The sequence below is a fragment of the Sinocyclocheilus anshuiensis genome, unplaced genomic scaffold, assembly GCF_001515605.1.
Source record: "Sinocyclocheilus anshuiensis isolate Anshui unplaced genomic scaffold, SAMN03320099.WGS_v1.1 scaffold610, whole genome shotgun sequence".
Lineage (NCBI taxonomy): Eukaryota > Metazoa > Chordata > Actinopteri > Cypriniformes > Cyprinidae > Sinocyclocheilus > Sinocyclocheilus anshuiensis.
The window spans coordinates 222,586-248,569 of NW_015544150.1; the positions used below are offsets into that span (position 1 = coordinate 222,586).

At 40.0% G+C, this 25,984-nt stretch overlaps 1 protein-coding gene across 1 annotated transcript in view; it reads left to right on the plus strand.

The window, feature by feature from the left end:
- The window catches only part of LOC107695181 (protein quaking-A-like), a 103,453-nt gene extending 78,462 nt beyond the window's left edge, over window positions 1-24,991 (plus strand). The window contains exons 5-9 of the mRNA XM_016494998.1: window positions 369-469; window positions 16,379-16,466; window positions 18,071-18,370; window positions 22,194-22,268; window positions 24,583-24,991. Coding sequence (XP_016350484.1) covers window positions 369-469; window positions 16,379-16,466; window positions 18,071-18,370; window positions 22,194-22,268; window positions 24,583-24,599 — 581 coding nt within the window. The 3' untranslated portion in view covers window positions 24,600-24,991. The remainder of the gene's footprint in view (window positions 1-368; window positions 470-16,378; window positions 16,467-18,070; window positions 18,371-22,193; window positions 22,269-24,582) is intronic.
- The last annotated feature ends 993 nt before the right edge of the window (window positions 24,992-25,984 follow it).

Consider the following 25,984-nt stretch of genomic DNA (forward strand, 5'->3'; position numbering starts at 1 on the left):
ATTTATTTTTTTCTTGCTCATGAAAATCCATTATACAGTGTGTGCTAAGCAGCATATTACCGTACCTAAAATTAGTGGCAAAACTACTAGTTACCAGAAATTGTCATTTTTACAGTAATTTTTCTGCATGTAGCAGCTAACTGACTAATTGTAAATGTAGTGGTGAATATTCTACTCCCAACGCATGTTAATGTGCTCTGGGGTAATAGCTGCTGTTTGAAGAACAGCCGTCTTTAACTCACTGTGAGACTGCATCAGAGTGCCGGCTGTCATCTATGCCAAGAAAATGTGTGAAAATGTAAAAAATCCTGTCTCCACTACTAACATTCTCTCTCTCTCTCTCTCTCGTTGTCTCCATTTCTCATGAGGAGACCTGCACGTGCTGATCACAGTGGAGGACACACAGACACGTGCTGAGGTCAAGATGAGAAGAGCTGTCGAAGAGGTCAAGAAGCTACTGGTGCCTGCAGTAAGTTGCAAACATGCGTTTAAACGTACCGAACGTACTTGTGCCTAGTGGAAAGTGATTTGTTACAAATGTTTTGACCCCTGAGATCTTCTCCGAAGACCTGCCCGAGGCTTGTGCTTTGATATAACGCAACGGTGTTGGATTTAGCAAAATCCTTTATGCTGCTTCCTGTTCTAGGTGTGACATCTTTGTGCATATGGGCCGGATTTTAATCCCACCCCTGACCCCTGGCTTCACCTGCTTCCCACATATTTCCGCTCCATTCAACCTTTCTATTCTCTGCTCCTCCGTCGATTGCCGCAGGGGATGGGGGCGCTTAAGTCAGGGTCTCTGGCTTCAGGCTGTTTTGCCTGCAGGGAACAGAATGGCTGGACAGCTGCAAGAGCCTGTTCCCTATCAGGCGACATGGTGGAAAGGCTTCGACCCGCTGAAACCTGGCCAGAAGCAGCCGTTCAGCCCAGCCATGTGCCTCTCGCTTCATTTCAGAGCGGGACACTGAGTCCTTGGCATTCTCCGACTGCTCTCAGGCGCTCGCTTTCTCCTGTTTCTTTGTGCAGGGTTTTTTCCATCTCTCTCTAGGCCAGAACCCCCACATTTCGCCTCTTGTTTGGGGATTTTTTCCCCTCCTTTATGCTCGTATCTCTTTTGTTCTGTTTGAGAGAGGAGGCATTAAACCCTCCACACAAGTACACACACACACACACACACACTAGTCAAAGAAAACAAACATACACAGCCGACTGAGTGTGTGTGAGTCATTCTGAACAGAGTGTGTGGGTGGGAGATGAGTAAATTGCTACATGCTCTCTCTAAATTTTCGCTCTGACCTTAAGCACCCCTGAGATCAAAGTCATCCTCACCGTGTATATCCTCCTTTGCCATAAACACACACACAAACCATGCTCAGGCTCTCAAGAGGCCTGTGTTTGCTCTACTAATTTGTTTCATTAATAGTTACACAACACTTTTGGTCTTTTATACAAAACTGAAATCTTTCCCATGTCTTGACAAGTTTGAATCAGTTCGCATAAATACTAGAGTGATTTTGAGGTGACACTTCCTGCTGCAAGTTTTTGACGCTTTTACTGACTTGCTGTAGTAACGTGCATGTGATCATGGCACAGGGGTGAGTAAATGATGACAATTTTCATTTTTGGCTGATCCATCCATCCAAGTTTTGCTGTACAGATAAAGCTCCTCTTAAACATGGTTTTCCAGCTGGTTCTGTGTGTGACAGATTGACTGTAATGCCCTTTATCATGCCAAGCTAAACTGGATTAAATGACAAACCGTCCATCTCTTTAATGAAGGATATCTTGGGCTCATTTAGAGGCATGAAATTGTCTTATTAAATACATCATAAAACACGAGGTCACAGTCTGTTTCCCCTCGACTCATTGTGGAAAGGATTTGATTGGTTAGGGCATAGAAAAGGGCGGGGGGCAGTAGAGCTCTCCGAAAGAGGCTCTCTGTTTTATAAACATCTGCGATATTGATTTTTACCTACCTTGAGAGGCAGCTAGCACATTACCGCGAGAATCTGTAATCCTGGCTCGGGCCCTGAAGAGTTGCCACAGCCGAACGGTTCCCGCTTGCAGAGACCAAATTGAAATTTTCAGCCTTGCTCAAGGAATCAGTTCCACACACAGCATTTGAATGATCATCAGACTCAGGGAGAGTGCATGAACGGCGGGTACACGCACACACACTGCCTCAGAGGCCAGGGTTAGATGGGGGTGATTGAGAGATTCAGCTCAAAGGCCCTGTGAACTTTTCAACTCCCATCGAGAGACAAGGGAGAGACACAGAGAGAGAGATTTGAGTTGAAGGTGGGCTGGTAATGAAGGTAGTAGCGAGTGAGAGGATTAAGGCAGGAACGTAATGGAAGGAAAAAGATAAGAATCGAGCCTCACTTTTGCATGCGGATCGCTTCCCACAGTTCTTCCACCCCGGTCTCACTCGTCTTTTCACGTACCCTTGGCATCACACACATCATTTCTGCTGTCATGCGGATTTTTTAATTTATTAATATCTGATAATTTAGTGCTTATTTTATTTTGTTATATCTTATTGTTTTGTAATATCTGTCATTTATTGGTTATTGGTCAGAAATTTTATATCAGTGCATCCTTAATTACAATATGAATATTATGTGTGTAAATTGATTTCTGTTATTCACTGCATATTTAAATAATTATGATTGTTACATCAAAACAGCTTGTGATGGAATAAAGATTATCTTTGTGTTTTTTAAATATACTTGCACATCTAGGTATAAAACTGTCCCAGCATAAGCACTAGCATCAGTTTTGTGGAAAAGGGATACCAGATACTGGTCAAACAGTTTCTTTCTCATACCCCTGTCCTCTGTGTACCACTTCGCAGGAGGGACACCCTGACTTTGTTCATTAAAGTGCTGACGTATTAACTGTGACCTATAAAACACACAGAGAGCCACACATATCTACAAATCCATATCTTTTTGAATTTGACTTAGCATAAAATTCAGGTTTAGAGCTTCACACCATGACCCACTGTCAAATTCAGTTTTATCTGGTTTTATACATTTACAGCTCCGCAAAAGATCAGTAACTTTAGAAGTCAAGCGTTTCACTCAGTTGGAGCAGAAGTCATAGGAGGGCTGATGAATCTTTCTGAAATGACAGTTAAAATTGATTGTTTCAAGAAGTGTGGAACAAATCGCTCTCTGTAAGCTGTGATGCTAGTACCCTACTGCTAAACAGACATAGAGGAAGGTGGAGACAAATGCAGGTGTAGATTATGGAAGCTGATAAAACACTAATTGTAGCTTGTAAAGTAAAACCCTCTCGGATAAGTTATGTCTTTAAAATCACATTTTGTGTGTATGTGTGTTTTTATAGTATCTTGCTCCATGAGCACCGAGTTTAATATTGTGTCAAGTTTAAAATAGTTCCATTCCGTTGTGCTCTGTCCAGCAATTTCTGAACACAAGACGTCTTATGTGAACCCCCTAACAAACATGTCTGTTCTAATTATTCAGTTTCCTTAAGATCATTTACAGTATATTTTAATATAGAACGCACATCCCTGTTATGGCCATGTATTAAATGTGGCTTAAGTCTGCGTTATGAAGTGCTAAAAAAAGTACTTCCTGTTAGAACATGCAGATTGTTTTTGCTAAATCCATCAGTGATTGAGAATGGTATTGATTAAAAACAAATAAGTGATCTTATTGCTGAAATTGCATTTGCTAATTTCCATTTTAGTGTGTGCTGATTATATGAGTAGATCAAGCCATGTGTGTACTTTTTAATGCACTTGTAACCAACAAGATTAGGCATCGTCACCCATTCCATATATTCCAATTTGTCCTGTAATCATTTGTCTCTGAATTGCAGATTAAATTTGCTTACTTTCCCAGTTTCTCAACAATGTGGCCCGGTTTTTGAAGACCGAGAAAGCTGCACGGATTATAGCAACTGTGCTTACGAGGCAGCTCTAATCTCCAGCAGATTCAGTGACAAGCTCCGACGCTGCGAACAGATGCGTTGTAGTCCGTGGACACGTCTACATATCAGATCCCTGTTAATTTAATTTACTGGTTTATGCACCAGCCCATTTAGAGATGATCAGAGAGAATAAAACAGTACGATCCCTTCCTACGAAGTAATTAGCCTCTCAAATGTGTTAAAAACCTGACAAATTGGTTTTCTCATTAGGGGTGCTAAACCCAGGAGAGCCTGTGATGTGTGTTGTGGATTTAGATGTTAGGAAGATGCTGTGTCAAAACTGCCGAGAGAGATGCTGTGCTACACTGTGACATTCCTCATTTCCCCTCAAGGTGTGTGCTTGAGAGAGAGAGAGAGAGAATCCGTCTAACAGACAGCAGAAAGTCATTTCTAATGATTGACAATAGCTGTGTTGGAATGTGAGGTCAGTGTTAATCCTGCAGTCACAACATTCTCAGAGGCCCAGTGAAAGGCCTTCTGGGAAAATGTTAGATATTCACCCTAAATACCCCCTTGCTGCGAATGGTACGTTATATCCACAATACCGTACTTCAGCATGTCTGATCCTGGTTGGCATCAGTGCACTAAGGAATGATGGGAAATAGAAGCTCACACCTATGACATCTCATTAAGAATCTAGGCCACTATGTGTCCATTCCCTTTATCTCTGCTAATTAAAGTGGCGTCAACATATTTTTCTGGGTTATTTTAGTGTCAGCGCACTGGGTCGGCCGTCGACAGAAGCGAGCAAAGGTTTGAAATGAACGGTGATTGGTTTTCTCATTAGGGGTGCTAAACCCAGGAGAGCCTGTGATGTGTGTTGTGGATTTAGATGTTAGGAAGATGCTGTGTCAAAACTGCCGAGAGAGGTGCTGTGCTACACTGTGACATTCCTCATTTCCCCTCAAGGTGTGTGCTTGAGAGAGAGAGAGAGAATCCGTCTAACAGACAGCAGAAAGTCATTTCTAATGATTGACAATAGCTGTGTTGGAATGTGAGGTCAGTGTTAATCCTGCAGTCACAACATTCTCAGAGGCCCAGTGAAAGGCCTTCTGGGAAAATGTTAGATATTCACCCTAAATACCCCCTTGCTGCGAATGGTACGTTATATCCACAATACCGTACTTCAGCATGTCTGATCCTGGTTGGCATCAGTGCACTAAGGAATGATGGGAAATAGAAGCTCACACCTATGACATCTCATTAAGAATCTAGGCCACTATGTGTCCATTCCCTTTATCTCTGCTAATTAAAGTGGCGTCAACATATTTTTCTGGGTTATTTTAGTGTCAGCGCACTGGGTCGGCCGTCGACAGAAGCGAGCAAAGGTTTGAAATGAACGGTGGATGAAGACCTTATTTAAATTCAATACGGTACTGCTGATAGTTTCTTTTGTGGATGTCCCTGGCTATAAGGAACATGTAGCATTTCAGTCTCTCTTTGTGTTAGGTTTTTGTCAGAGAAGCACTTCCTGCTAGATTGTGGCATATCTGTAGTAACAGTTTTGCCTCCAGAGCTCAGTGACTTTGGAGCTTTACGTGGGTGCGTATAGTAGCTGTAGCCCAGCAGTCTGGCCCTTTCCTTTATTCCTTCCTTTCTTATTGCTTTCCATTTTCCAGCATTTTGTTTCAACTCTGCTTGTGCTTGTAGGCAGAAATCGACTAGAGAACCAACTTGCTGCACCCCGTGTCCTCCATGATGCTTCCAATATCTTAAAAGACCACAAAAGAAGGGAGTAGGGAAGTGAAAGAGAAGAAGAGAAATGGAGAGCTTCGCTCACACAATGCTTCCAGCATCTCTCCATGAATGGGCTTCGTCCTTGCATGTAACAAAGTGACTGGGTTAGCAGTGTTTGCACTGTAGCCTGAAGCCCTGTTCCCTTCTCTTGTCTCTTCTCCCTTCTCTCTCTCTGTGGGGCGTAACGTCCTCGTCAGCCAAATTCTCGCCGTCAGCTCGCAGACCGCGTGTCTTGTGGAATGCTGCCTGAAACTAGGACTGTTCTGGGCGGCCAACTCATCGTGATCAATAAACACCTTTTCTTGAACATGCATAATCACGATCACCTCCTATCAGGCTCATGTGACAAACCAGAACAAAATGCCATCTGGCTGCTTACTGTTGTTTCGGCATGTGTAGTGAGAATGCCTATCCAATTACTAATCATTCTTTGTTAAAAATGAATTCATTATCTTTTTTTTTTTTTCTCTCTTTTATTGAGCACCTCTTAATTTATAGGATAGTTTACCCAAAAAAAGAAAATTCTGCCCCCATTTACATGTTCTTCCAAAACTGTATGACTGTATTTATTCTGTGGAACACAAAAGAAGATATTTTGAAAAATATTTTAGTGTTGAAAATCAATGGGGTCCAGTGTTGTTTTGGTTTATTGTATGGGCAAAACAGTTATAACATTCTTCAAAGTATTTTTTGTGTCCCTACACACATGGGTTTGGAATGACATGTAAATGAACTATCTCTTAAAGCATGCAGCTGCATTTATCCTTGGAGTGTCTGGAATTTGACTATATTGTACTGGACTACTTCAATGCGGCTTGAGTTTCATCGGCTAAGATCATTGGAGACCTTGGAGGACAAAAGACAGAAAAAAAATCGCAGTGAATGCAACCACCTGTGATGAGAGCCTCCTGAAATGCATGCAAGTCGCCCTGCAGGTCAGTGCAACCCGTCCGAGAGTGCTCTTGTGTCCCTGTTTTCAGAACATGTGTTGCATCCAATCAGACTCAAGCCCCAGCTGCAGGGTCTAGAGCAGTGTTTCCCAACCTTTCTTTAGTCGCGGCACCCTTGCCGTGAGCGACTGAGCAGAGCGCACACGCATTGAGCGGGATAATACGCAGAGCCGCGGCACCCCGGTTGGAAAACACTGGTCTAGAGCATAGGATCATGGGTAATGGGAACATCCTCAGCCGTGAGCTTGGAAAAGACCTGCCTTGCTGATGTGGCTCGCAGATAGCTGGAGAGACATCAGCGCTCATTGCTGCTCCTCATGTAAGTGTTGGTACAAACAGAACAAAGGGTCAGGGGACATACTGAAAGCATTATGTTGTAATCTGCATATGCAGAGAAGTTGTTTAGAAGGTTAGTTAACTTCTTAAGAAATCACTATATTTTCTTAGCATATAATTTATTGGCCGATATTAGAAGTTTAAATTTATCTGTATTGTCAAGATTGAATATATATTGGCCAGTAGCAGTCCAGAGTAATTCTGAAAATATGGCTATGGGGAACATTCCAGAGAGATTTTTTTCTTGAAGCATTGGCAGACTTGTTTTTGTTTTCCATCATCTGATGGTGTCGATATGGTAGCTGGTCCTGGCAGTTCTGGCAGTTTTAGTACTAGAGGCCCAAGAGGTGGAGACTGTTATCCTTCTGTGCTATGTTCGGCTTTATAGTGTACTCTCCCTCTCTATCATCTTCCCTAAAGCAGCTGTCCTCTTTTACTTTCTGTGGTCTTCTTGACTGGAGCCATGGTTTGCACCCCAGGCTTAATGACCACCAGAACCGCAACAGGAAAAGGCTTCTCTTGTGGTCTGTATGCTAATCCGGCCTTTGCTGGCAGCAGCTTCAAACGCTCCATTGGACTGGCAGTTCGTCGACTCACTGAACAGAATGTAAAGAGCAGACCCAGAATAGACTGGGAATTTACTGTGTGCCTATTTTCACCTGAGCACCTGCCATTTTAAAGGCACAAATTCAAGCGGCGATGTGCGAAGTTGAACCACTTCACACAGTGCAATGGGATTTGTCTTTTCATTTTCAGCTTTAAAGTGATTTTCCTGGCATAACAAGTGTCACTACAAATGAAGACAGTAGTTTTATAGAAAGAAGACCAGCATTTATTTACTGTCTAAAAATCACATTTCACATCACATTATTTTAGATGCTCCCGTCTGCTGTTAAGCTGTTTTGTGGTTGAAAAATAGCCCCGCTAATGTTAATCGCCTTTCTGAAGTGGAAATGATAAACTGATGCTATAGGGAGCATTTTATTTAACTGCTCTGTTTTTTTGACTGTTCTATTAGAATGTCTTTTTATGATACTGATGCATAATTTACAAAGACAGGCATCGTTTTGTGCTTTTGGGTAATGCCACTTATCTCGGCTAGCGAACGTGCGGTCTCGTTAAGTTGTTGTTCTCTCTGGGATTTCAATTGCCCACTCTTCACAGACTGCTATGGCCCTGTAAAGTGCTCCAACAGTGACCCTGAGGGCCTCCCAGTTATCGGCTAATTACACATTTCAGAGTACACTGAGCTGCATAGCAGTGTGCAACTGCAGCATTTAGCTGGGATTGAAGTGGTGCTACCGTTTTCAACGTTCTCCCACTTCTAGTTAAGCGGGTAATGTAGATTCAAAAGAAATGATCTGACTATTTGCAACAAACCAAACAAGCTTTTTAAGCTAGTGTGACATCATCTTTTAGCCTACACTTATGCCAGCCCAAATTAGCTGTAGCAGCGCTACTGCAGGGGAAGAACAGGTGGCCTTGACCCAGGGTAGGTGCCCTTCTGTTGGGTAGAGCTCAGTTCAGGCATGCCACCTCCCTTCAGACCTTCTCGCTCCCTCTGCGGGTTTCTGTTTAATCTGCTCACTTCAGATGAGGCTCAAGAGCTTGAAGTTCTGGAACTTGTACAGTCAAATGATTGTCCTTAAAAGTGTGACAGGGATTTTGTTGAGCAAGTTGCTTTACATTTTTCCCCCTCAAAATATCAACATTAGGCCCAAGAGAAAACATACAGAGGGAAGGCAGAAATGCTGATGCTGATAATTTAAAGGATTTTTTGTGCAACCCTTTGTGAATGGTAATGCAAAAAAAAATTTCCCTACAGATAGTTTCCCTATCTGACTGTAGCTGCCGCCGAACTGCCAACAGAAAGCTTTTGGAAAAATGATATTTACTCAACTGTGCAGAAACTAACGGATGCTTTTTTATGAGAAGAGACAGAGCTGCTTTAATTTCCTACACCCCCCAATCCTACACCCCTTATTGGACATCTTGGAATGCTTTTGCCAGAGGAAGCGGAGGAAAGTAAATCTGTAACGTTAAGAAGACTCATTGTCATATTGATGATCTGAAAGATGGATGCACAATATATCTGTACCATATTTACTAAACTGTAATAAAATGTTAACTAATTTTTAACAAATCTCAAAGTTAATGTATATTTTTGCATACTGTACATTATACTGTTTTGATGCCTAAATTCACTATGGTTTTATTTTTTTGTTTGAATTTTATTTAGAATAAATATTATAGAATTATATCGCTCTTAGTGCTGTGTTGCATCAGGAAGGGTATCTGACATGAAACCTGTGGCTAATTCCAGTGTGGTGACCCCTAACGGGAGCAGCCGAAGGAAAGAGAGTATAGAATCAGCCATTTATCGGTTACCAGCAATAATGTGAAAATAATGATCAATTATAATTACAGTGTTGTCAGAATTCAAATTTAATTTTGATATTGATGCATCCCTAATCAACCTAACAATGCCGTCTTACTAAACCTTTTTTCTTCACTATCTTTCAGTCATAGTCTATCACAGAGTGTGTGACAGAACAATGACAGAAAGGATGAGATTTCAGCAACCGACGGTCTCTATGTGTGACACATCTTACTCTTATTGAGTTGGATGCTGAAATGACAACTCGAGACTCTGAATGGGTATTGGATATAAACATAACTTGTTCCGGAAAGAGGCACAAAGTCAACTATCGTCTTTGAAAAGTTAAAGAGTCCATCCCCAAGCTCTACTTCTTGTAACAAGCTATCTGGATAAATAACATAAACCTCTTAGTTTGCAGCCCACCTCTAGAGGTTAGTGCAGCCCCTGACTCTTCTGAAAACAGTTGGCTGTAATCTCTTCTGGTTCCCATAAAAGACCCCCTGCGGACATCAGTCCAACTGCATTTCCTTTGAACCGGCCACTAATCCTTTTACTTTGGGGAGAATAGCTGCAGACTGAAACACCAGTGTTTGTGCACTAGCCTAGCCTCTGCACTCCCACCCCTGTTACATGGTGTCTGGGCTAATTATCCGCTCATTAGGGCCTTTCGCACCGCTTTAGTTCCAGAACTAAATGTACAGTACTAAAGTACTGGGACGATTTTGCGCGAACTATTTCCCAGTACTATTTAAAGGGTTGCATTCGCACTGAGAGTGTGTACTAAGAAGTGACGTAAGCCGGTCGACAGCGACGTCATTTGTGCGCGGCGTTCAACAACAGAAACAAAGAACAACATTAACAACAGGAGGATGGAGGACGCTGTGATCGGAGCTGTGTTTTTGTTGTGTCTCGCGGGTTTCACAATAATGGACATGGAAAGTCGACGTATACGTAAAGCGATTGAAAGAACGGAAAGGAGGACTAAGAATCTCCAACGACAACTGGCAGTGCTACATTTGCCTGCACTTCAGCGTCCGTCCATCTATCGCTGTTCTCCATGCTTGCGAAATAAGTTGACACAATGTTTACAGTATGTTTACACGCGTTTTAAATCATGGTGGGTGAGGGCGTTTTCATACGCGTTTGGCCAATCTATGTCTACTTACGTCACGATTAGTACCAGTTGTGCTGGTTAGACCCTGCTCCGGAGTAGGAGCTAATTTGGTTCTCGAAAAAGGCAGTCCGGTACTAAAAAAGTACCCAGTTCCGGCGGTGCGAAAACGCCAAAAAGTGGGTAGTTCCACAATTAGTTCTGGTACTATGAAAAGGTTCCCGCGGTGCGAAAGGCCCTATTCAGAGTCAGACGGGGACAGGGACCTCTAGGATCAGTCCTGGCATCTAGAGAATCCTCTCGAAACCAATCTCGTGGAGAGAACCAGGAATGGATTCCTTTCATCTTCTTGCATTGTTTTGGAGGGTGAAACAGGATTGTATTAGGACATACGTTTGCAGTTGTAGACAATGCCTAAATTTGGTTGCATGTAGAGCGTTTTCTCTCCTATCTTATGCCACAGTTAGTTGAGTCCATAGGCAGGAAATGTTCAAGTAGCTCGTGTGGTCTGAGAAAATTTTCCTGTTTAATTAAGATTAGTTCATCCTGACCTTCTCTAGGAGCTTTTTTAGTTGCAATTTGGTCCAATACGTCTCCATTACTCTTCATTTGTAATCTCCCATTGGTAGTACAGTGTGTCCTGAAGTCAGCAAAACTGAACACATCATCAAGTTTGTGTGTGGACTCAGTTACTTTCACATGCAATGTTTTCCAATTTTGTTCAAGCAAAACATCTTTTCACGCAGCATGCATTGGTAATAGGTATATCAGGCTCTGTGCCTTCTGCTTGCTAATATATTGGCCCTGACCCACAGAGCAGTTTGGCTATCACAGTAGAGACCTTGACTGCGCTGGCCAACACTTTTCATTTCATGCATTTGCTTTGCAGCTGCTAACCTTGACTGTGAAGTAACCTCTGCTTGGCCATTGGGAAAGCTCTGTTTTCAAATTAGCCTCAATATGGTCCATCAATCCCCACTGCATGTTCAAGGGCCAGTCATAAGTGTGCTGCTTTTATTGGGATTTGAAGGTTTATTTATTCAGGCCTTTTTCCCTCAGCTGATTCATTCTTCCCATTTGCCCCTGACGCCGAACACAAGGTTAAGGGGGTTGTAAAGTGGGCGAGGTTGGGTCACAGTCCAGATCTGACAGCCCAGGCGGCACAGGGAGCACGCGGATCAGATTTGACTCTCAAATCTCAGAATCTGATGCAAATCCGGCAGTATTTAAACCTCCAGATCAGCCTTCCCAAATCCTTTCAAGATATTCTCGGCTCGATTGGGTGGCATTAAAGGATCATAGGAGCAGAACAAAACATCGTCTGGCAGCGAGAGAGAAAGAGGAAGAGGGGAGGGAAAATTAGAAAGTGAGAGAGAGGAGTGCGAGTCAACTGAAGGATTTACAATGTGTTGCAGCAATGGAAATCATGGATCACATTAATGTTTCCTCTGTTTTTGCACTCCTCCCTCCTCATCTTCTGTTGTGCTTTATTTTGTTTGTTCACTCACTCTAATCTCTGTCCTCACATCCTGCTCTGGCGATATCAAGCGTAATCCCGTATGGATGCCTTTGTCCAGTGCATCTGTTACGGCTTTTAAAATACAGCTATCACTCTCAAACCTGGCCTACATATTATATGGTTGTCATTTTGCAGACCTTTTTTATCCGGAGCGATGTACATGACACATTGTGTGTCATATCCTAGGGGAAAACTGCTCAGAGATCAAACCTGCAACATTTTGCATTTTCAGCCCAGAGATGTAACTGCTTGGATGCATTGAAATTAGGTGCACTGTGAGAGTACTTGTTGTTAGATGTGTTTGATCCCCTCATTTTAAACGCCATCCATTACTATGTGATAATCCTTGTTCATGACCTTTTTGAGGTGTGATATTTTTCAAATAAGGCATTATTGATTACAGAATGAAAGTTAAAGCATTACAGCATTTAAATTTTAATTTTATTTTATTTTGCTGATGGTACATTGAGGATATTGATGGCTCTGCTTGCAGGCCACTTTTCAGTGAAGGTTCCCAATGAAGTCCATTCAATTAACGTCACAAACCAGGTACAACTGAATGAAAGAAATGATTAGGAGTTTTACTCAAAATTTCTCAAGCCCAGGTTTAGATACACTCAAGCCAGCTGTCGCAGTTGACAGGAGAAGGGTGGTGTAACTGCTTGTCATGTGCTGTAATCTCTCCTCACTGGCTGGGTGACTGCTGAAGTTCATGCTAAAGCTTTAACAATGCAATAAGGGTTCTGAATAATGTAGATTATGGTTGGTTTGGTGGCGAGGGTGGAGTTGAATATATTTATATGGTAAAGGGAACTTGTGAAGAGCTGGAAGTGACAAAGGTAATTGTAACAAGTCCTGAAAATGCATAATGTCAAATAGAACTTTCTCTCTACTTTTCCTGTCTCAACATTCTAAAAATGTTCCTCTAGTTTAAAAGCACTTTTCTTATCTGGTGGTCTATCTTTTAGTAAAAGATTGTCTTGAATTATATGTGACTTGGATATTAACTCTTGTTAAACAAAAAAAAAGGCTGACTTTGCTCTGTGTATGTAATGTTTCTCTCCAATGTCTTCAGATAAAAATGCAAGTTTCACTGCTGGACATAAGCACGTGCTGGTTGACACCAGCCATCCCACAGATCTACTGAAGAAGGAAATGGATTTGGAAATGGCTGTAAACGTTTTATTATAGAGAGGAAATGCTGTACTTCTGTGCGTGTAATACAATTGATGTGCTCACAAGCTCTGCTGTCACAGTCTAGCGTCCCGTGTCCTCCCCCACGGCCAATGAGAGCCGCTTCACTCTGCTGCCCTTACAAATAGACCCCATTGATTGAATCTGATTCCTGTGGATAGAGCAGGATTATTGAGCGGCCCTCCCTGATGTCTCACACCCAGAGTGTGTGTGTGGAAACGTTCTCTCTGTGTCAGCTTTTGTTGCTTAAATCAGAGGGACGTCTCCCCTGAGCCTCCCCCATCTGATGACACACAGCTCTCTGGAATTGCCGCACTTCCTTTATTTCCTTCCTCCCTCTCTTGCCTAGGTATAATCTATGCATTTTTTTTTACAAACATCCTGAGAATGCTTCTAGCCCAGGAGAAAGAAGCAAAGAAAGCAGGTGTTATAAAACAGAAAGAATTAAAAAAATCCGGCCTGACCTCAAACAAATGTCCACTCTACGGTGACTCTGAGAAGCAGCGTCATCAGCCCTCAAAGGAAGTCTGTGCTCCACTAACCCCAGTGTCATTGCAGGCCTGTGGGAAGTTACTCTTAGTGACCAGAGGCACTGCAGCCTCATTAAATACCCTGCAGAATGAGCCAGAAACAAAGTCTTCATTTGTGGGACGAGAGAAAATCGACTCCATCTGCTTTCATGGCCACCACTGAGATGTTGTTATTTGGATTTAGAGCTGTGCCAACCACACAAAGTCCTGCTCAGCAGAAATGAGAGTGTGATAGTTTATGGTGTGTTGGGGCTTTTTCGAGTCATTTATCCTCTGCCTCACCCTCTTAGAGGAATTTATAGGCACAACTGCCCCAGACCTTGATTTCCTTCCTTGCACTGACCCTCTACTTTAATCTGCTCTAATACAAGGAGCTGATGCTTTTGTTTTGTTACAAGTTATTATGGATAATGGTTTTGTTTTTCCCGTTGTAATGGGTTATATAACGATAGATGTGGTGATCACATTCTCTTCTGCTTCTTGTTTCCTCCTTTTTTCTGTTTTTAATCAAATATAGTAACTAAATCTCCATCTAAAAAGTAACTATTCTAAAGCTCTCAGATATGAATTAGTTCACTGTCACATTGTACTCAGTGCATGTGACTTTCTTTTCATCTCTTTTTTTATTTCTCTGTTTGTATATATATATGTACCAAATCTCTTGGCGGTCGTTTTAAGATTTGCAGCAGAGGGGAAGATTTCCAGGATGGCATACATTAATAGGTTAAAAGACGGCTTGAAGCAAAAATTATCATCTTTTCTTCCATATTGTGAAGTATATCTGAGTGAAACATCATCTTGAAAAAAAAAATGTAGGGTGTGACTTGATTTTCTTGATCTTGTCTGCCTATTGGACAACCTTATTGTCCAGCCCTTGTGTCTGTATACACGATCATAGAACAGTTGTTGTTGCGAGGGCATGTTAATGTTTTTGATTAAAAGATTACAGGGGCACTTTTTTAACGTACATGGTTAAAATCATTTAGATTAAACGCAGTATTTCATTAAAATAAGAAATGTCAGTTTTGATTTCATGGTAACTTGAAGGTGTTTTTTGTCCTTTTCGGAGCTTGACAGTCCCCATTTACATTGAATGGAAAAGAGTAGCCAAGATATCTCCTGTTATCTCCTTTTATTTTATGTGTCAAGTCAGTCATACTATCCTAGAATGACATGAGGGTAAGTGAATGACACAAATTTCTACCTCCACAGACTATTTCATGAATCAGTCTCACCTTTTTTGAGCTTAACATATCGGTGTGGCCAGTGAAATGCTTGAGCAGGAAAGATATAAAGACATATCTTTGCCCTTGTTGAGTGGCTGACTCCTTGTCACTTCAGACAGTATTAGAGCAGCTATGCCGAAACTGAGATCGGCTGACCAGAATAAGAGTGAAGAGATCATCATTTGTAAGGCAGAGGAAGGATGTGCTGCTCGGTCATTGGAAACTCCATGTGGTCATGTGTATACACTCACTGTGTATGGGGGGTGGGAGTTGGGTCTGAGTTGGTCTTGCAAAATTCACAAGACTAATCCCAGGTGATACTCGTGAAGGACAGATCTGATTTTCACCAGTCAGGCTCAGTAATTGTTAAATGGACAAATGAAGAATGTTTTCCTCTCTCTGCACTGCATTTGATTAGCCTGAGCCCATTTTCTTTTGTTCTGTCTTCACATGAGTGGTGTTATTGTAACAAGCTCATAGATGAATCTTCATTGGCTCTCCACAAGCTCCTCAAATGTGAAGTGTTCAAACAAAAGCTTCGCTTTCTAGAAGAGAATGTTTTTGTGTCTGTATTGAATTACTAAAGTGCTCAGGAATGGGTGAGTCATTCATGCGGAGGCATCTGTAGCTTCAGTGCAGTTTTTATTTTTTCTGATTGAGGAAATTACTCGGGGGTTTCTCTCAGCTTTTGAGTCATGTGGATATGTAGAGTTGTACTAATCTAGAACCGTGTTATTTCTGCAGTCAAAGTCCCTTAAAGGCAACTCTCACAATACCACTCAAATATGGTGTCTGTCAAAGTAGTTTGTTCTTTGATGTGTGCTCTCCTAAGGAAACTCTGAAACACCATGAAAAGTTAAAGGTGTCCCAGCCCTCCAATGTGTCTGTTGCTTGATGTGTAAATCTGAATTGAGCTGGTTTCTACTCCCTCTTTCTCTCTCCCCTCTCCTCCTCTCTGCAGTTGGAAATACAAGTCCCTTAGTGCTTTTTTTTTTTTTAAGTTGCTCTGCGTTTGAGAGATCTCATGTTTGGTTTACTCTTTTACTCGTTCTTAGTAATTGAAAATATGCATCCGTCTCTAGGTCTAGAAGCACTAGACTTCTAGTTCCTGCTAAGAGTAGATATTTATTAATATGTTCTACTCCAGCACTTTGTGTTTATTAATTTAAATAATTTTCATTATATTTATAGAAATTTTGCATATGTCCCATTTAATAGAATTTAATTTAATGAGATTTTTTTCTACTAGTTTATTTGCTTTTTATGAATCACACTTTTTAAAATTGCATTCCCTTTTTTAAATTGTATTTTATTTTATTCACTGCTTTTTTTTATTATTGAAACCAGATTGTCCCCATTTTCAGAATGAATCCTGATTGGTGATTGGTTGTGTGAGTAATGAAGTTCTCTCTGATTGATCTTTTTCTTTCCGTAGGCAGAAGGAGAAGATAATCTGAAGAAGATGCAGCTTATGGAGCTGGCCATTCTGAACGGAACATACAGAGACACCAACATCAAAATGCGTAAGGAGACACATTCACACATCAACAGCTAGACGCTTGGGAACTTTATATAAACAAACTCTCCAGAATAAATAGACTTGAACATCAGCATATCCACAATGCAGTCATAAAACTAACTATTAGGGAATAATGTGAGTTCAGCTGTGATTGTATTGCATAGTGACTAAAGAGATCGGTTTAAATGCTTACACACACAAAATCACACCCATATTTGCTAGGACGCAGAGCTTACACGCAATATCAAATCACAACCAGCCATAATCCATCTCTTATATCCATCCTTAATCCACATGTAAATGCACATACATACACATACAGTGATGTTGTTTTCTGTGCTGACTTACTCTGACCATAAATGAGCAATTAAAAAAAAAACATTGTGCACATGAGAGTTCATCAGACATAAGGTGCTTGTTTTAATTCAAGAAAGAATCCTGTTCACTGCACACTCCTCTTGAAAACATCTAATCATCTACCCACAGTCTAGTATTTCTGTCTCTCTTTAATCCCTCCGTCTCTCCCTCTCTCTTTTTCTCCTTCTCCCTCCTCTCTCCCACCTCCTTTCAAAGCTGTTCCAATTGCAATCACAGCTTGCGTAATCTTGGTGTGGCACACAGAATCATTTTGCTGCATGATTGTGTGTTTTAGGTTGTCTTTAGGTCATAAACTTGTATTATTGCTCAGACATATTTGCATATGATTCAGCCCGTGTCATACATATTCATTAATGCAATGCATTTTCACATTGACATGAAGGGTTTTGGGCTTTTATACTGCTCTGTAAAGTAATATTTGCATGACTGTATTTATGATTGTATGGATTTATGAATGTGTGCATGCATATTTGGGTATATATGACAGGGACATCTTTTTGGAAGAAACACATCTTGTTTGGCTTTAGTGCAGAATGTTCACAAGCATTTTAATTTTCAGCCCTGTTGAGGTTATTTCCCCTCCACATCTGCACTAAATGTCCCAGTGGCATGTAGAGGTTTTTGATTCATGTGGGAAAGCTTATGGCAAGTTAGTGGAATCAATTCTAGAGAGTGCACTTTAGATTTACAGCCATAAGAAATAACATGAGCATATTTTAGCACACAAACTGAAGTGCTGTTTCCTCTACATGCCGCAGGACATTGAGTTTAGATGTGCTGCTTTAAATCAGTTACTCGGTGTTGTGTATTAGTGCCTCTGTATTGATGATCGGTTTGCCCTGGTATGATCAATCATCAGTTCCTCCTTGTGTTTTTTAGTTTTGATTCATTTTTGTAATGATTTTGGTTGTGGGGTTTTAGTTTGCTTTAGAGTGTAATTTTTTGTGGTTCGTTGACCATTGCATGGACTAATTTTCCTTTATTTTTTCCCCCACCCTCTTTTTCCCTCTTTTCGTGTACTTCTGTTTTCCTTTCCCTGCCTGTGCTTTTCACACATCTGTATTTGTGCCTTCTGTCCAATTCTATATTCCCCTTCTACTCTGAAAATTTTATACACCTTCACACACACACAACCTCCTCCTATCGCTCTATCTCTCCCATTACTTTTCTCTCTGTGTCTTGTTCTCTTCCTTTCACTCTTTCTGTCTTTCACTCTTCTGTTTACGGCAGCCACCCTTGCGTTCTCTCTTGCAGCAGCGGCAGCAGCTGCTCAAGGTCAGCGTCTGATCGCGGCTCCTGCGGGTCAGGTCCTCCCCCCAGCTGCCCTCAGGCCCCCCAATCCGGCAGGGACCCCCATCATGAACATCATTCGGCCCACTCAGATGGCCACCATGCTACCCAATGGCACCCCTACCCTGGTGCCCACAACGCCCGACGCGGGCATTATCTACACCACGCCCTACGACTACCCTTATGCCTTGGCACCCACGTCTCTGCTGGAATATCCTATCGAGCACAGCGGAGTCCTAGGTAAGCGGGCGTGGGGGCTTGGGACTTCACTCTTCGGTGCCCCACAAGAGGGTACTGTCGGGGTGTTTTACAGGGGCTTGTTGGATGGGTCGTCATCCGGCCCAATTCAGGACTCACTGAAAGGTAAATATATAATGACTAGCTCGTGCTAGCAGGGTGGGTAACCCAGGTGATTAAAGTCATAGCTACATAGAAAAAACATTTGCCACTGAGACGGGTTGGGAAAGGGAACACTTATCTGTGTCTTAAACGAGGTGTATTCATCTCTGAGTTTTTTTTTTTTTTTGCTCCCTGGCTTTTGAAATAATTTCTCTCTTCCCTGCTGTAGCAGGCCTTGGTACCAGTGCCGAGCGGCACTGAGAGAGAAAGAGCCCAGAGTCCCATTGGGGATGTTCATTAAATTCTTCCACTATTCTCACTGTATCCAATTGTCTTATTTTTACCCTTGTGAACTTGAGTGCTCAACCCTATTCAGAGAGAATTGCCCATACTCCCCTGCCTAGTGAGGCTTCTGCAAACACTCGTGAAGAAGATAGATAATAACCACGACATCTTCTTTTACAGACTCGACACTTTTCATCAAACCAATGTAAACATTTAGAAATCAAGTAGAGATGGCGATCAATAGCATGAAGTCATGTGTACCAGCAGTCGAATACTGCGCTTGAATAGCTTTGGTTAGTGCTCGTCTTTGATTCGATGGAGGGATTTCTGAGTTCAGTTCACTGGATGCTGTACAGTTGGCATGTTTGGGTCTTCTGCTGTTCTGACAGTGCCGCGTTTCCACTTTTAAACTTAAACGCTCACAAGCTTAGCAGCTTTTTATTTACTTACAGTATCGATCCAACATCAAACCTCCTCCAGACCAGACCATGTTCTCTCTCACTCTCTCCCTTTCGCTTGCTCGCTGGGCATCAGTGCAATCAGAAGTGATTTGTTGGACATCTGCTGTGTTTCAGCATAGCATGTGGGTGTATACGCGCGCACAGTTAGAGGGAACCATTAGCACTTCCAGAATTTCTCCAGAGGAGAGTAAAAACATTTGTGCTTCGCAACTATTCTGTGATGTCATTATGTGATTTGGTATAGTCGTCACACCTTGGCAGGCCCACATGGAGCTCTGCAGAGTCATGCAGAATTTAAATGTCATTGTTAAACAGTGTAGCACAGCCCCACCTTCTTAGGTGTTTAAATAATTTGGTTCAGCTACCAGTAACAACTTTCAGTTGTGTTTAACTAATTTTCCCTCATTTGTGCTTAAAGGGGTCATATGATGCGATTTCAATTTTTCCTTTCTCTTTGAAGTGTTACAAGCTCTTGGTGCATAAAGAAGATCAACCCCTTTAAATGGATTAGATTAGAATAGATTTGCCCCCCAAAAAAATAATGAAAAAATAATGGGCACAAAATATGTGCCACGTCCACAGATTCTTCTCTGAACTTACTCATAAAAATATTCAATATTTAAAATAACTTTTTTTGGAATGCCAATTAATATTTTGTTAGTTTTTGTATTGTATTTTGTATAGTTTGAAATCTTTTGTTGATTGGGAGACTAAAATATATATTCCTTCACCAATCCGTCTCAAGGTCTGCATGCCAAGAGCGAAACAAAATGTAACTCTGGCAATTCACATACTTTAATGTTACATCAATTTTGTTTATATACAAAATTCTCTTACTTTAATGCAAAGTGCAACCCATCACATTTCTTTCACTTTAAAGCAATATAACTAGGGCTGGGTAAAAAAATATCGATATCTCGATTTTAATCGATTCTCATTTTTACGAAACTATATCGATTCTTAAATCCCAAGAATCGATTAGTCCTGTTTTCAGTTAATGGACGGAACATTGAAGGGCACCTCCCATCCAATATATCGCAATAAGCATTGTGCTTTGGTCCTATTAATATGAAACAAAGTCTCAGATTTCAAATTCTGTCCGTTGTATTGCAAAATTAAAACAATAAATGCCGTTTTGGCGCTGTTTAATGTGGAGTGATAGATCGCTGTAGCACCTCGATCAACAGATGCGGCAGCACGAGGCGCACGTGAACTGATCATCTCCTCTGCATTAATACCAGTTTCAGCGCAAAATTAACATGACTAAACATCCTAAGGCAAGTTAAAAGAAAGAGTACAACTTTATAATCCGTATCCTGTCTCATATAATCGCTCAATAAGTGTTTCAGCTGCTCAAAGACGTCAATATAACGGCTTGTAAACAATGTCACGTAACGTCACATTTACCTCAGAAAAAAACATATTTGGTGACCATAATCTCATTAGTCAGCTAGAAAATTAAACTGTAGAGAGGGGCATTTTGCTAAATATATGCACCATATAAATTTATTATCATTTTTACTTTTCTTCAATGTTTGTTATATTTTTTATTACAGCCACCATTTAAATGTTACAAAATCGAATTGAAGTAGAAATATTATGTAATTGTAACTCTTATTATAAAAACTTCATTAAGTGTAATTTAAGCAGTTGTATAGCTTAAAAAATCAGTTAGTTTTAACCTTCAATATTATAGTAATGTAGTACCAACTGACTCGTGTATATTTTACAGCATTGGTTAAGATAATTTTTTTTTTCTTGAGAAAATTTGGCATGTGTGCCTGATATATATCCAAAATAATCAATATTGAATCGAATCGAATCACAAGCTTGTGAATTCGAATTGAATTGTGAAATTTGTGTCAAAACCCAGCCCTAAATATAACCTTCAAAGCAAAATAACCTTAAAATTCCACACCACATTCACTTACCAGTGAAATCTGTTTTATTATTTGGGTTGCATTGTAAACATGATGATAATGATAATACAACTGATAGTGAAAGTTCTATTGAAATTAATGCTTTGACATAGGAATATAGCACCGTATAATAACCAAGGTGTACTGTTGGTACAAAGAAATAAAATCTTTATTCATGTGTGCGTATGCATACAATTTATAGAGGAATTTTGCTCTTGGTGTTGAATAGACCTTCACTATGGAACCAATAACTAGTCCGCCATCAACAGTTATTTCAAATCTATTTGTTCTGTGTGTTACATTTGAGATTGACCAAGGAGAAAATGTAAGTTAATTAATTTTATTGTCAAAATGCTTAGAATGTGCAGTCTATTCTAGTTTTTCCACTTATTTCACATGAATTCTTGTGAGCAGAGAACGTTTGTATTTTAGACTGTTTGCTGAAATTTAGCTAGCATGAGCCAGGTGCTGTCGTACAGTAATCACGGTGTCAAAACTTGATTACAATTTGCTATCATATGACACTGCTTCCACTGTAGTAATTTTTTTTCCTTAAAACATACCTTTGTTTAGTGTGTGTGTGTGTGTGTTTGTTTGTTTTTTGTTTTGTTTTTTTTACCCATAATTCCTTGCCCACCCGTCTCAAATCTTAGTATCTTGTGAATTACTATGTAATTTTAAGTTGTAAGTTATACATTTATTAAATTCTGGGTTTTTTGTATGCATTTATTACTCTACTACATTTATTTTTTTTATTAATTTTCTACTCTGTGTGTTGATATTGTGAATATGTATTATATGTAGAAACATTATATGCATAAATTTAAATATAGATGAGATTTCATGTAAAGCCTGTTTCACAGCTAGCCGGTTCAAATTGAGATTCATTTTGAATGGATCTCTTAAATAAAAGGTCAAAATCAGATGTGCTCTGTATTTTTCTGGTTTCTAGAGTTCTGCTGCGGCATTATGTGGTCTAGCTGTGGTCCACAGGTTTTACATGTATGTTTTTCTCCTGGGCTGAACCTTGTCTAACCTTATGGACCTGTTGTAATCTAGGTGCAATGGCTACTAAAGTGCGGAGACATGATTCACGGGTCCATCCTTACCAAAGGATAGTGACCACAGACAGAGGTTAGTTAGATAAGGTACTTCTACCTTTTTTTAAATTCTTTGTGTTTCTGCCTGATATATATCCAAAATAATCAATATTGAATCGAATCGAATCACAAGCTTGTGAATTCGAATTGAATTGTGAAATTTGTGTCAAAACCCAGCCCTAAATATAACCTTCAAAGCAAAATAACCTTAAAATTCCACACCACATTCACTTACCAGTGAAATCTGTTTTATTATTTGGGTTGCATTGTAAACATGATGATAATGATAATACAACTGATAGTGAAAGTTCTATTGAAATTAATGCTTTGACATAGGAATATAGCACCGTATAATAACCAAGGTGTACTGTTGGTACAAAGAAATAAAATCTTTATTCATGTGTGCGTATGCATACAATTTATAGAGGAATTTTGCTCTTGGTGTTGAATAGACCTTCACTATGGAACCAATAACTAGTCCGCCATCAACAGTTATTTCAAATCTATTTGTTCTGTGTGTTACATTTGAGATTGACCAAGGAGAAAATGTAAGTTAATTAATTTTATTGTCAAAATGCTTAGAATGTGCAGTCTATTCTAGTTTTTCCACTTATTTCACATGAATTCTTGTGAGCAGAGAACGTTTGTATTTTAGACTGTTTGCTGAAATTTAGCTAGCATGAGCCAGGTGCTGTCGTACAGTAATCACGGTGTCAAAACTTGATTACAATTTGCTATCATATGACACTGCTTCCACTGTAGTAATTTTTTTTCCTTAAAACATACCTTTGTTTAGTGTGTGTGTGTGTGTGTTTGTTTGTTTTTTGTTTTGTTTTTTTTACCCATAATTCCTTGCCCACCCGTCTCAAATCTTAGTATCTTGTGAATTACTATGTAATTTTAAGTTGTAAGTTATACATTTATTAAATTCTGGGTTTTTTGTATGCATTTATTACTCTACTACATTTATTTTTTTTATTAATTTTCTACTCTGTGTGTTGATATTGTGAATATGTATTATATGTAGAAACATTATATGCATAAATTTAAATATAGATGAGATTTCATGTAAAGCCTGTTTCACAGCTAGCCGGTTCAAATTGAGATTCATTTTGAATGGATCTCTTAAATAAAAGGTCAAAATCAGATGTGCTCTGTATTTTTCTGGTTTCTAGAGTTCTGCTGCGGCATTATGTGGTCTAGCTGTGGTCCACAGGTTTTACATGTATGTTTTTCTCCTGGGCTGAACCTTGTCTAACCTTATGGACCTGTTGTAATCTAGGTGCAATGGCTACTAAAGTGCGGAGACATGATTCACGGGTCCATCCTTACCAAAGGATAGTGACCACAGACAGAGGTTAGTTAGATAAGGTACTTCTACCTTTTTTTAAATTCTTTGTGTTTCTTTATCTCTGAACGGGGGATCATACATGTGTTTATACACTGCGTATCTTTACTGTGGAAATGTGTTTACATATGAAATGCCTCTGGAAACACTCAGGTTTGCAGAAATTTGAGACTGTAACTGAATTAAATGCCATTTGTTTCATAGCTTTATATAAATCAGTGCATTTCTTAACTACGTCTAGATCCCAAAAAAATAGATTGGAATTTTTGTGTGTTGCTTTTTTTATTTGTGTAAATCATTTTAAAATACAAAGGGACTGGAATAAGCTTCCATTGCCAGCAAAGCCATTGGCTTTTGTGCTTAAGCCATTACCTCAATATATATACTTTTTTAAATCTCAGGTTAAGCTCATCGGATTTTGTTTGTTCATCTCTTTAAATGTAAAAATGTATTTCACACCCAGTTATATTTTAGTTATACTGAAGGTACTATTTTTATAGCAGATGTATTTTTGAATCTTGTGTATACGTTCACTGAAAAATAAAGAAAAATAATCCAAAGCGATATTTCGCGACCTTTATCTGTTTATTTGCGTAACGTAGCACTAGCTCTCTGATTCCCCCTCACAACTAATTACACTGTTCGTAACATGCATTTCGACTCAAGACACTAAAATGTTACTAGCTTTTGTTTGTATGTTTTTCTCGTTTGTCTACGTGTTATATCTCTCTGCTTTTGTTTGTGGGAACATGGGGCATTTTAGCGCTTTAATTACATGTAATAACGTTCTGATTGAACTGATCATGACGTTATTGTGTCATGATCATAACCAGGTTTAGCCTGTGTTTGTCTCTTGGCCATGGAATTAGGGGGTTAAACAAAGATTGCATTCATTTTGCTGTTAAAATGATGTCATTCCAGTCTCTTCTTGCTAACTAATATCTTTTCTACCTTTTTTTTTTCCTTTTTGTTGTTTTCATTTTTGTTCCTAACCACCTAGCCGCCACCGGCAACTAACAAATGACCTCTGAACTCTGAACTCTTCACCCAATGATGAGCCGCCCGAGCCTGCCTGCTGATCAGATTAACTGGTAATTGCCTTTTGCTAGCCTGGTGGATGCAGAGAGAGAGGCACCTGTCCAAGCAGTGATCCTAACATAAACCAACACAAAACAAAACAACCCTCCATACCAACAAGTTGTGTAGTGATAACAACGATGATACTCTTTATTATTTTTTATTATTATTGTTTCTTTCTTATTCTTTTTAAATCTCAAATGACTGGGTAAATGTTAACAGTGATGTTGCGTTACCCGAAAATCTGCACTGAAGTTTAAAAGCAATAAAGAAGCGTCTTCTGCTAATTCAGCCCTTAAATGCATTTATGCTCAAAATAAATGTAAAAAAAAGAGAGAGAAAGAAATAGAAAGCTTGGTGACCCTAGTTTAATCAGTCATAACGCTAAACGGGGCATCAGCATCCAGATTATGTCTATACGCTACCCCACACCTATTTAAATTATCACTATAAATCAGCAAAAGAAAAAGAAGGAAAGAAATCTGCACTCACACCAACTTGTGTATTTCCTGTCCTTCTCTGACTGTGTTTTTCAGTTGATGAGTTTTACTGTGCTGACACATTCTGGGTGTGCCTGTCCAGCTGACTTAGAGCATGGCTACAATGACAGACTGCACAAAGCTTGTTTTGATTTCTTTCTGTTACTTCTCCCTATTTTGTTTCTTATGTTTCCATGTATCTTATTAGCGTTTGGCAATACTTGCAGGTTTATACGTACTGCTCATTGCAGAATCTTTGCCAGCTCAGTAGGGGGCAGTAGGCAGAGTCAGGCAGGGCAAGAGATTGGGGTGAAGTGTTTTTAGAGTCTTCAGGATATTCAGGGTTGGACAGCTGGGATATGAACCGGAATCAGTTTACTGAACTATGCCATATATATTTTTGGCAATTTTAGCTTTTTATACTTAACTTGCAGTTAAAAAATATTAAACATAATACAAAAAAACTATAAAAACGTTTGTAGAATAGTACAGCGAAAGGTGGTAAAAAAATATTGCGTGACTTTGGATACTATTGGCCAGGGGGAAAAAAAACAGACCAAAATAGTCAAACCTTGGAATGTTAGAGGAATTGCATGACGTGAGAGGAGAAGAGTACAGTTAGAGAGATAAGTGCCTTAGTTACTGATGGTCGTTTCTTTTTCCGAGTGTTACTTTCTGTTCAATAATATCCAGCACCAACTAGGATAGTGCAGAGCGAGGGAGGGTTTGTGAAGAGGAAGCACCCCAAGAGTTAAACCACAAGGCTGTTGCAGTGTTGTGCCACTGAATCTATTCTATGCAAAGGAATAGCAGTCATTTGACCAGCTAACAATGTGCCATGATTCG